The 12,368-nt window shown below is 46.5% G+C and overlaps 1 protein-coding gene across 4 annotated transcripts in view; it reads left to right on the top strand.

The window, feature by feature from the left end:
• Positions 1-12,368, top strand: part of KIAA0319L (KIAA0319 like) — a 67,939-nt gene that overhangs the window by 22,915 nt on the left and 32,656 nt on the right. For all 4 annotated transcript variants that reach the window (XM_030218430.1, XM_030218429.1, XM_030218432.1 and 1 more), the window contains exon 4: positions 7,033-7,297. In XM_030218430.1, the coding sequence (XP_030074290.1) occupies positions 7,033-7,297 (265 nt within the window). The remainder of the gene's footprint in view (positions 1-7,032; positions 7,298-12,368) is intronic.

A 12,368-nucleotide genomic window follows, 5' to 3' on the forward strand; every position in this document is an offset into this window, starting at 1 on the left:
GTTGGCAGTAGTGGAGAAGGGAACAGGGAACCCTTCCATTTTCTGGAAATTCATGGACTTTGGCCTCTGTTCCCATAGCTAGAAAACTCCCATTATTCACAATTACTGTAGCAGAGAAATTCGGTTGTTTAAAACAAGCCTCTCCCCATGCATTGATGATAAGAAATTCTTTTCCTGACTTTCATGTGTTAATTGTTGTAAACTGCAACGTCTACCTCATTCTGCTCTCCCCAAACAAAACAATCCCATTATCACTGTCAAAAGGAGATTTATAAGTGGAACAGGTTTAACTGGACTTTCACGTTGTAGAGAAGTCCCACCTCCAGTCTGGCAGCCCCTGTGCTGCCTTGGAGGAAGGAGAGCATAGGCGCCCCGTATAAGTGGCTTGGGGAAGCTAAGACTCCCCGGCCCAAACCACTACCTTCCCCTCCCTGTGGCTGCCTTGCTCTCCTGGAAAGGCAGCAATAAATCACAACCTTCCCCTCTATGTTCCACCCACTTGCTCGCTCTGCCTGCCAGCCGCTGACGGTCCAATTTTGTAGCTGCAAACTGTGAAATCGTGGGACCATAGCTCTCTAAGCACCAGTCGCAACAGCTCTGTTGATCCCGCCCTCCAAAACAGGAAGTTACATCATGGGGGGGGTGCAACCTACAGAGCCGCTAGTGGTGAACAGAGAGCTACGGTCCCGTGGTTTGTCATTGTTTGGAACTAGAAAGCTTGAGAGTCGGCTGCTGCCAAGCACAGTGCGCAAGTGAGGGAACGGGTGGGATGCATGGAGGGGAAGGTATTGTTGATTAGTAGTCTGGCAGAGGTGCGGGTGAAGGACTGAATGTTGGGAGGGGAGTAATGGTGCTGGTTGATATTGGGGGGGGGGGGGGCATAGAGAAAGGTGGGGTAAGGGGAAATGAAATGAGGTAGTACTTGATAGAGGATTGAACCGCATACAGTTCAAGCTTCTCCTTCTTACCTACAAATGCACTCAGTCTGCAGCCCCTCATTACCTCTCTACCCTCATTTCCCCTTACGTTCCCGCCCGTAACCTCCGCTCACAGGACAAATCCCTCCTCTCAGTACCCTTCTCCACCACCGCCAACTCCAGGCTCCGCTCATTCTGCCTCGCCTCACCCTATGCTTGGAATAAACTTCCTGAGCCCTTACGCCAAGCCCCCTCCCTACCCATCTTCAAATCCTTGCTCAAAGCCCACCTCTTCAATGTTGCTTTCGGCACCTAACCTTTATACCTTTCAGGAAATCTAGACTGCCCCAGTTTGACTGACTGTACATTTGTCCTTTAGATTGTAAGCTCCTTTGAGCAGGGACTGTCCTTCTATGTTAAATTGTACAGCGCTGCGTAACCCTAGTAGCGCTTTAGAAATGTCAAGTAGTAGTAGTAATGGTGCTGGTTGATATTGGGGGGGGGGGGGCATAGAGAAAGGTGGGGTAAGGGGAAATGAAATGAGGTAGTACTTGATAGAGGATTGGAGGAAAGAGACTGAACCTTTTCTAATTCCGCTATATCATCCAAAGAAAAGTGACCAAAATGATAAAGGTGATAGAACTCTTCTCATATGAGGAAAAGCTAAAGAGGTTAGGGCTCGTCAGCTTGGAAAAAAGGTGGCTTAGGGGGGATATAATTTGAGGTCTACAAAATCCTGAGTGGTGTAGAATGGGTAGAAGTGAATCGATTTTTCACTCTTTCAAAAAGTATAAAGACTAGTGGGCACTCGATAAATACTTTTTAAACAAATAGGAAGAAATATTTTTTCACTCAACAAATAATTAAGCTCTGGAACTCTTTGCCGGAGGATGTGGTAACGGCAGTTAACGTATCTGGGCTTAAAAAATGGTTTGGACAAGTTCCTGGAGGAAAAGTCCATAGTCCACTATTGATATGGACATGGGGGAAGCCATTGCTATCCCTGGGTTGGAAGTATGGAATGTTGCTTCTCTTTGGGTTTCTGCCAGGTAACTTGTGACCTGGATTGGCCACTGCTGGTAGCAAGACACTGGGCTAGATGGACCATTGGTCTGACCCAGCATAGCTATACTTATGTTCCTGTTTTATTTTATTTTATTCTTTTTTCTTCGAGCTCCATTTGCTTAAAAATTCAAGATCACTTCACCAAAAGTCACTCACTCCATTTCATGTCAGTTTTGAGTGATGCGATTAATTTCATTCCTCAAGGCAAGATTCGTTTACTGTAGCTTATTCCTGTAACAAAACTCACTAAGTCCACGGGATTTGCTTGACTTTGTTTTGAATACTCTGTGCAAAGCTCACTCTGTTCAAAAGCTGCTGCTGATGGACTTTGTGAATTTTGGAAAAGTATCACATCATACACTTTTGATGAAGGTACAGATAATGATGATCCAAAAGGTCTTAAAGCTATGTAAAGGGCTAACTTATTCTTTAAGTGCTCTGGCCCACGAATCTTTTCCAGAGATGGGAAGGCGGTAGAACGAGAGGACATGAAATGAGATTGAAGGGGGGCAGACTCAGGAAAGATGTCAGAAAGTATTTTTTCACAGAGAGGGTGGTGGACGCTTGGAATGCCCTCCCGCGGGAGGTGGTGGAGATGAAAACGGTAACGGAATTCAAACATGCGTGGGATATGCATAAAGGAATCCTGTGCGTAAGAAATGGATCCTCAGAAGCTTAGCTGAAATTGGGTGGCGGAGCAGGTGGGGGGAAGAGGGGTTGGTGGTTGGGAGGCTAGGATAGGGGAGGGCAGACTTATACGGTCTGTACCAGAGCCGGTGATGGGAGGCGGGACTGGTGGTTGGGAGGCGGGAAATACTGCTGGGCAGACTTATATGGTCTGTGCCCTGAAAAAGACAGGTACAAATTCAAGGTAAGATATACACGTATGAGTTTATCTTGGGCAGACTGGATGGACCATGCAGGTCTTTTTCTACCGTCATCTACTATGTTACTATGTATTTTGTCTGAGGACACTGAAAATCGAACATAGAGTTTTAAATTTAGCCCTGTAAGGTACTGGTAGCCAGTGTAGCTTTTGCAGGAAGGGTGTGATGTGGTGATGCCACTTGCAGCATTCTGAATTAGTTGGAGCTGATAGAAACTCCTTTTGGTTTGGCCAGTATTCAGGACATTACAGTAGTCTATTTGTGATGTTATGGCATGGACCACGGTGGCCGGAGTCATCTTTTCAATATATGCAAAGAGATTTCGTAGGTGCCGTAGGTAATACAGACAACTTTTGCAGGTTGTTTGAATTTGTGGGATCAGAGTGAGTGATGAGAACAACTGGTGAGGTTTAACGTCTTCCTTGAATACCAGGTTCTGCTCATTGAGGTTCCCCACATCAAATCCGAGTCTTCTTTGTGACCGATACTGTGCAAAAAATGACTTGAGATGAAAAAAAAATCTATGTAGACACTCTTGACTTATGTAAATACTACACCAGGAGTGTCAACTTGGAAAACTGTTTACCTTCTTTGCACATGGTGTTCGAACTAATATTATAGAAGCGATATGCAGCATCCGATTCACAGAGGATCCCTTACTGGAACGAGGGAGAAATGGAAACAAAGCACTGGGGTAACTGGCACAGAGCAGATTTTCATCCCAAACAGCAGAAAACTGACAGACTGCACTTCCAAGGAAGTTTATAGGTGCTCATTTTCAAAGCACATAGACTTACAGAGTGACATAGGTAGTTGTGTGTGCTTTGTTCTACTTCACGTATGCTGCACTCCCCATCCCCCATCTTTGTTTTCTGCGTGTTAGCAGAACAGCTTTGAAAATGAGCCTCTTAGTAACATAGTAGATGACAGCAGATAAAGACCTGAATGGTCCATCCAGTCTGCCCATCAGTCACACTTCATTATCAATTTCATGATTAAACTAACAATGAAATCCAAATTATGCTTCATTCTGATCTTTCTTTGCCATTTTCGGGGCACGAACCGAACAAGTTACATCCCCGCTGCTGGAGCTGCCATCAAAGCTCGCTGTAGCCTTCTCCTAATCTGTGTTGTCACGTATGGGACACAGATCATAGAAGTCTTCCCGGCTCTGTCCTTATGTTCCTCGCAGCTGGAGGTCGCCATCTAAGCACCACAGAATATGTCAACACGCAACGCACGGTAACCCCAAATAAACACCTGCAAACTTTGTAAAGTGGTGTAAAGCAGACCGGTTGGGCCATTTTGATATTTATCAGCCACCATCTACTGGGTTTGTGGAGAGTCAGAAGATGCATTAAATGATGTCATGAATTCTTTTCAACCTTGCTTTCCTAAAATCCTGGCAATTGCCACCATCTTGCAGTTCATGAATCTCTTTAAAGATCTCCCTCAGTTCTGTCACTATGGCATGTCAGGCGTTCTCAGGATTTATGCTTCTGTGTCTCACAATGTGCAAATCCTGGTTGTTCCAGGTTCCTGCTGACTGAAACCACAGCTGTCAACCTGCAAAAAAAGCAGGATATGGAATTCTGCCAACAGACTTCTTTTCAAAAACTGCTAAGCAATGTCAGATCTCTGATTTTGGAACGCACGACAACATTCAAATGCCACAAGATTTATCTGCTTCAATAAATTAATAGACAGCCAGTCATGAAACTGGAACTGCAAGGTACAGAAACAGCATGCGAAGTAGTGAGAACAGTAAACAACCAGTTTGGCACAACTTAGAAGTTAAAAAGGTTTAGTAAGGGGGTCGCAAGTGAGTACAGGATTAAGATATAAGTCAGATGCACCAACCAAGGCACTGCAAAAGAAGTTCAGGACCAAAATGTACTGGATAAGAACATCAGAACATAAGAATAGCCATACTGGGTCAGACCAATAGTCCATCTAGCCCAGTATCCTGTTTTCCAAACAGTGGCCAAGCCAGGTCACAAGTACCTGGAGAAACCCAAATAGTAGCAACATTCCAGAATCCCAAAGAGTAACAAGATTCCATGTAGAGCCCTAAAGAGTAGCAACATTCCATGTAGAGCCCTAAAGAGTAGCAACATTCCATGTAGAATCTCAAAGAGTAGCAACATTCCATGTAGAACCCTAAAGAGTAACATTCTATATAGAATCTCAAAGAGTAGCAACATTCCATGTAGAACCCTAAAGAGTAACAACATTCCATATAGAATCTCAAAGAGTAGCAACATTCCATGTAGAACCCTAAAGAGTAGCAGCATTCTATGCTACCAATCCGAGGACAAGCAGTGGCGGCTTCCCCATGTCTGTCTCAATAGCAGACTATGGACATTTCCTCCAGGAACTTCTCCAAACCTTTTTTAAACCCAGCTACATTAACCTCTGTTACCACATCCTCCAGCAACGAGTGCCAAAGCTTAACTATTCGTTCAGTGAAAAAAAATTTCCTCGTATTTGTTTTGAAAGTATTTCCATGTGATTTCATTGAGTGTCCCCCTAGTCTTTGTACTTTTTGAAAGAGTAAATAATTCACTTCTACTCGTTCTACGCCACTCAGTATTTTTAGACTTCTATCATATCCCCCCGCAGTCGCCTCTTTTCCAAGCTGAAGAGCCTTAACCTCTTCAGCCATTGCTCATATGAGAGGCTAAAGAGCTGTTTTTGGGGTGGGACAGCCGGGGTGACAGTATGCCAGGAGAAATGTGTTGATAGAGCTACATTTGAGATACTAAGGGGTTGTTTGTAAATGTGTGTATACTGTTCCCTGTGCAGCAAATATTTAAAATAACAGTACATGCATGCTTGCCTGTTTCCCCAGGGAATTTATATGCTGTTTGGCACAGACAGATTTACTGAGTTAATTATGTGCCTGTATCTTTTAAAAGTTTGCACATAAATGCGAGCCCTCCTTGAGCCCTGACCCCTGCAATGCCTCTGCTCAGTCTGGGGAAAGTTACGTGTACACACTGTGTGCGCGCATATCATAGTGCAATATTCGAAATGCCTATTTCCGCAGATAAAACACTGTTTTACACACACAAAGGACTTTTAAACTTGCCCCTTAAAAGCAGCTGTGGGAGCTGCAGCTCAGAATTTCAGGTGCATTGGCAGTGAGAGAGGCTGTAAAAGTCAGTTACGTTATTCATTACAACTGTTAATTTAATCCTGCAGTAGTTTGTGGGACAGGAACAAACAGCAAGTTTCCTGAAGCTCCTTCACCAGCCACATGTGGAATTTCCCAGCTCTGGATGACTGAAATGTGTTTCTTTTTTTCTAAGAGCTATTTTTGCATTTCCACTGAAAAAAAAAGATTTTGAAACACTGCTGGGTATAATGGAGGGACCTTTTCCGTTAAACGTCTTGTTTGGTCTTTGATCAGATATTTATGTAAACCAGATGGTGCTGTAACTGTTTTCGCAAACGACAAATGGGGTTCACACTTTTCACAAAAATGAAACACAAACAGAAAGGGGGGTGGAAAAGAACCAAGTCCAAGAGATCAGTCCAAACACCAGGATAAGATATTTGGCCCCAAATAAAGTTGTACTTGGAGCATCTTATCCTGGTGTTCGGACTGATCTCTTGGACTTGGTTCTTTTCCACCCCCCTTTCTGGCTGTAACAGTTTTACCACACAAGGGACAAATAAAGCCCAGTTCAAAGTTAAAATGTCCTGTTGTGGCCCCTGCAGTCTACCCAGTAAAATCACCTTTCTACAGCTTTCTTTTTTCGAGGAGAGAGGGTGGGAAGTAAGTACTGTAAAGAGGGAAAAAGAAGACACATCTTGTCTGAGGGATACTTGCTGTAAAGTGCTACTGGGGATGTGGCGTGTTGGCATAATCACGGTCCATATACATTTCAAGTTTCCAGTGAAACTTTGTGCAAGGTTTTAATATTTGTGTGCATTGAAATGCCCTCTGACCTTTGTTTGCTTTACAAAAGCCTCTTTGCCTGTCTTGCTGAGTTTTCCTGGTGCCAGCCTGCAGCTCACGTCATGTCGGTGTGACCTGCAACTGTGATGTAGTGTACTGAGATAGCAGAATAAAATCAGGACTTGGCATAGGCTCTTATTGCTATTGATTTGGGGAAAAAAAAAATTACACTGATTTTTCACTTTTATTTACCTTCTAGGTCTCTAACGGGACATCTACAGGGAAACCCCTGACCTTGGTTACGTTTACTAGTTCTGTTGCTCTCAGCCTGACGGCCACAGAGAACCCTCCAAACCCTGACCAGACCAATGATACTGCGGCCCTGCCACCAACCATGGTCACTTCTTCTCTGGGAAGCACACAGAGCGTAGCAACCGTAGTCTCCATACCAACCAGTGTGCCCATCATTTCCAATTCTACAACTGTGGGAGTCACCACAGCCAGCACTACCGTGCCGACACCAGGTAAGGCCACACCTACTACTACTACTTAGCATTTCTATAGCGCTGCCAGGGTTATGCAGCGCTGTACAAGTTTAAACATGGGGAAGGACAGTCCCTGCTCAAGAGAGCTTACACTCTAAAGGTAAAAACTATGTAGTCAGTGTAGGTATCAGGAATGGGGAAGGTGGTTAGGCACCAAAAGCAAGGGAGAAGAGATGGGCCTTGAGTAAGGACTTGAAAATGGGCAGCGAGGGCGCATGGCGTATGGGCTCAGGAAGTCTGTTCCAGGCATAAGGTGATGCGAGGCAGAAGGGGCGGAGTCTGGAGTTAGCGGTGGTGGAGAAGAGTACAGAAAGGAGTGATTTGTCCTGAGAGCGGAGGTTACGGGTGGGAACATATGGGGAGAGGAGGGTAGAGAGGTAATGGGGGGCTGCAGATTGAGTGCACTTGAAGGTCAATAGGAGAAACTTGAACTGTATATGGTAGCGGATCGGGAGCCAGTGAAGCGACTTGAGGAGAGGGGTGATATGAGAGTATCGGTTCACGCAGTAGATAAGACGTGCGGCGGAATTTTGGACAGATTGAAGGGGGGATAGGTGGCTAAGCGGGAGGCCAGCGAGGAGAAGGTTGCAATAGTCAAGACGAGAGGTGACGAGCGAGTGGACGAGGGTTCGGGTGGTCTGTTCAGAGAGGAATGGGCGAATTTTGCTAATATTATAGAGGAAGAAGCGACAGGTCTTAGCTGTCTGCTGGATATGGACAGAGAAGGAGAGGGAGGAGTCAAAAATAACTCCAAGATTGCGGGCTGAAGAGACGGGGAGGATGAGGGCGTTGTCAACAGAGACAGAAAGTGGGGGAAGAGGAGAAGAGTCTTGTAGTGTGGTACGCTTGGTGTCTTTCATCCAAACCAAAACTGAATGTTTGAAAAATGGACACAGTTCAGTGGTCGGGAACATGGCTGTGCATTTGTCTGTCCTTCCCCAGTCAGATGATTTCAGAAGCAATCTCTGATGAATGATGGCGTTCTCTCTATCTCAGCAGATGGATAGACATATCCTGCAGCTCTGTTGGTACTAACACCTGGCCTGTCCCTCAGGTGCAGTTGAGCCTAGGGGTTGCAGAGTGTTGTGTCTGATCGCCGGGGTACACCTGACGGCACGAAGCCCCTCCGCCTCCTTGCTCGACCTAGTGTTTTTGGCATTTCTGCCCCTGAGGTACAAAGAGAAAATATGCAAATCTCCTTCCTCTTTTTGTTTTGAAGAAAAGGGAGGAAGCAGTGCTGTTATTGCCTTTGTGTCAGCACCATTTTGAACTTTGTTGTGCCTCTGCCAACGACTTGAACACTCCTTGTTTTCTCTTGTTTCTCTTGTTTTCTTAGTGCCGGTTTCTTAATTTATAGCTGCAGGGGTAAACTTACCTGGGTTGGGGGGGGGTGGGAGGGACAGATTTGGTGGATACTCCATTTTCCCCGGAGTTTCTGTTATTAATGCATAAGGCCTTTTTGTTGTTGCAGCACCCCTCTGGCTTCTGAATCCTCCCTGTCTGCTCTCCTGGTGGGCTTAGTTGAGCAACAGTGCTTGAGGGCTCGCTTGGAGGTTCAGAGAGCTGTGGATGAAGTTCCTTTAGCATCAGAGTATGTGTCTGATGTTCCCCTCTCTGAGGCTTTCTACTATTCTCTGTCAGCCCACTGGAGGGAGGGGAGCTTCCCCTGAGCAGGGGGATGATCCTACGGTAGCTAGCTGCCCGCTTTGATCACCAATGCTTTGGAGGTATTAAATATTTCTTCTCCAGAGCCCCTCAGTTCAGAGGCTGCCTCTCACCCTAAGATGGAGGGTACCAAGAAGCCACCTAAGACCTTTCATAGGACCCGTATAACTGTGTGTATGATTTCCAAGCAGTGGGATATCCCTGATGCAGGTTTGAGGGTGGCCAAGACCATGTCCCAGCTGTACTTCTTCCCTTCTGGTTAGTTGGAGTCCTTGCAGCTTCCAAATGTGGACGCTGGTGGAGGGCAGCTTCCAAACGTGGACTCTGGTGGAGGGCAGCTTCCAAACATGGACTGTCTGGTAGAGGGCAGAACAGCTGGCAAGGATGTTCAGGATAGGAAATTGGAGTCATCTCTTTTCCTTCGCAGTAGCTGCGTTATGTTTGCAGGTCACGGTCTGTGGTTCTTATGCAGCCCAAGTATGCTTGAGCTGGGTCCAGAAGACGACTACTGCCGAGGACCTGATCCAGTGCCTGTCTTCTGTGGAATTGAGATTAACCTACTCAGATGTCTTGTATGATCTTCTGAGAGCCTCGACCAAGGAAATGTCCTTAGCTGTGATGGCAAGGCAGTAGCTATGGCTCAGACGTTGGGCTGTGGATTCTAAATCCAAGCTGACACACCTACCCTTTCGTATGAAATTCCTTTTTGGAAAGGATTTGGAGAAGATTGTTAAAGACCTGGGGGATTCCAAAGGAAGGCTAAGGTGCTTTTCAGGCTGTATTAGGAAGGTTTCAGGAGGCTTGGTGGTATAGACTGAGGAAATTGGGATCCTTTCAGAGACCCCATTTCCAGCAACACAACAGTCCTTTCAGTGGGACAGACGTTTCCAGACATCCGCCTCCTGGACTACCCCCTGCTGCCCATACCTCCAAGTGATGGGTGGCAAGTCAATTCCTCTAAATTTGCCATAAGAGGACAGCTGTGTCTCTTTTTCTTGAGGAATGGACCAAAATTACTTCAGACCAGTGGATCTTGGAAGTGGTCAGAGAGGGTTACAAGTTGGAGCTTGCTTGTCCATTCACAGATTTTTATATGGAATCCTCATGCAAAATGCCTGTCAAGGTGTGAGTGGTCAAGTCCATGCTGAGCGACCTGTTGCGTTCCGATGTCGTTCAGGTCATGCCAGCCTCAGAAACACAGCAGGGGCGTTATTCCATCTATTTTGTGGTTCCCAAAAGGGCGGCTTCTTCCACCCCATCCTAGACCTCAAACATGTCAATAAGACCTTCAAGGTTTGTCACTTCAGAATGGGAACCTTGAACTCTGTCATTGTGTCCGTTCATCCGGGAGAGTTTCTTACCTTCCTGGATCTCAATTTGGCCTTCTCATCAGCGCTTCCTTCGCTTTTCCGTACTCAAAGGGGGGTCGCTTTCAGTTCTGGGTGATGCCGTTCAGGCTGCCTACAGCTCCCAGGACCTTTTCCAAGGTGATGGTGGTGGTCGTGGCGTCCGGTTCCATCTTTACCTGGATGGTTGACTCTTCACAGCAGGAGAGCGTGGGCCACACCCAGATTGGTATGCCTTCTGTAGTTGCTGGGCTGGGTGATTGACTTCACCAAAAGCCATCTGACCTGACCTATCTCAGTTCCTCAACTATTTGGGGGTTGTTTTTGATACGGGGGGGGGGGGGGGAGATCTTCTTTCTCCCGGAAGCGCATCAGCAGAAGCTTCAGGCACAGCTGTCCAGCCTTCTCCAGCTGCTGGCTCTTCAGGCATGGGATTACATACAGGTACTGTTCACCAAGGCGTCTACTCTGGATGTCCCACTGTGGGCTTCATTTCACATGCGGTTGCTCCAGTTGTTGCTTCTCAGTCATTCATCCCTGATATCAGCCGACTTTCAGTTCAGACTACCATGGACCGCCCAGGTCAGATTCGGTGCTCGGTGGGGGCTCACCGTCCCAGGGTCTTTGGTCCCAGGTAGAGGCGTTGTGGCCTATTAACCATCTGGAGTTGATGTTTGTTTAGAATGCCTTGCAGGCATTTTTGTCCCTAGTGCAGGGAAAAGCAGGTCACATCTTGTCACCGCATCAGTGATGGCTTACATCAACAGACAAGGAGGCACAAAGAGTGCCTTAACACGGGAAGCGAACCTTCTCTGTCAGTGGGCAGAGACTCACCTCACCTCGCTCTCGGTGGTGCTCATGTTGAAGCAGATGTCCTCAGCTGGAAACTCTTCTGAAGCCTCTCAGATGATATCAGCACAATGGACTCCCATACTGGATCTGTTGACCACAAAGAATAATGCCAAGACTCCCCAATTCTTAAGCAGAAGGAAGGAGGTCAGCTCTGAGGCCATAGATACTCTTCTTCAGCCTTGGCCATCCGACACATTCTTGTACATCTTTCCTCCATGGCCCACGATAGGCAGGCGGATCCCGCAGCATCTGGGCCCAGTGATTCTGGTGGCGCCAGATTGGCCCAGGAGACATTGGTTAGCCCCATTCGCTTGTCACCTCAGAGGAATCTTCTGGCTCAAGGGCCAGTGCTCATGGAGGATCTCTCCCCCTTTTGTCTTATGACATGGCTCTTGAAAGGGCGAGATTAAGGAAGAAGGGTTATCCAGAGGATGTGATTGCTATGTTGCTTAGAGCCAGTTAGAAGTCAACCTCCGTAGCATATGTGAGGTTGTGGAGGACTTTTGAATCTTAGTGTTCTTCCAGGAGTATCATTTCAGCTTCTTGCAGGACGGTCTTGCAAAAGGCTTATCGTTATGTTCACTGAAGGTTCAGGTGCTGGCACTGACCTATTTTCACAGTCATATTCAAAAGTCATCGCTAGCTGCACATCTGGACACGGTCCACTTCCTTCAAGGGGTCAATTGCTTGCATCCTCCCAAATGAGCCATTTGTCCGTTGTGGAACCTTAACCTCATTCTCAAGGCCCTCGAGAGACCCCTGTTTGGGTGGTCTTTCTCTCAAGGATTTCACTCTGAAGACAGTTTTTTCTAGTTGCAATCACCTCAGCCGGACAGGTGTTGGAGTTACAGCTTTTTTCATGCCAGGACTGAGGAGTAGCCTAGTGGTTAGTGCAGTGGACTTTGATCCTGGGGAACTGGGTTCGATTCCCACTGCAGCTCCTTGTGACTCTGGGCAAGTCACTTAACCCTCCATTGCCCCTGGTACAAAATAAGTACCTGAATATATGTAAACCACTTTGAATGTAGTTGCAAAAAAAATCAGAAAGGTGGTATATCAAGACCTATTTCCCTTTCTCCACTTTACTGAAGTGGGAGTCACAATCAGAACCATTCTTTCTTGCCTAAGGTGGTTTCGCTTTCCATTTGAAAAAAATGGAAGTTAAAAGTTGGAACACTGGTGCGCAC

Source organism: Microcaecilia unicolor, chromosome 11, assembly GCF_901765095.1.
Source record: "Microcaecilia unicolor chromosome 11, aMicUni1.1, whole genome shotgun sequence".
Lineage (NCBI taxonomy): Eukaryota > Metazoa > Chordata > Amphibia > Gymnophiona > Siphonopidae > Microcaecilia > Microcaecilia unicolor.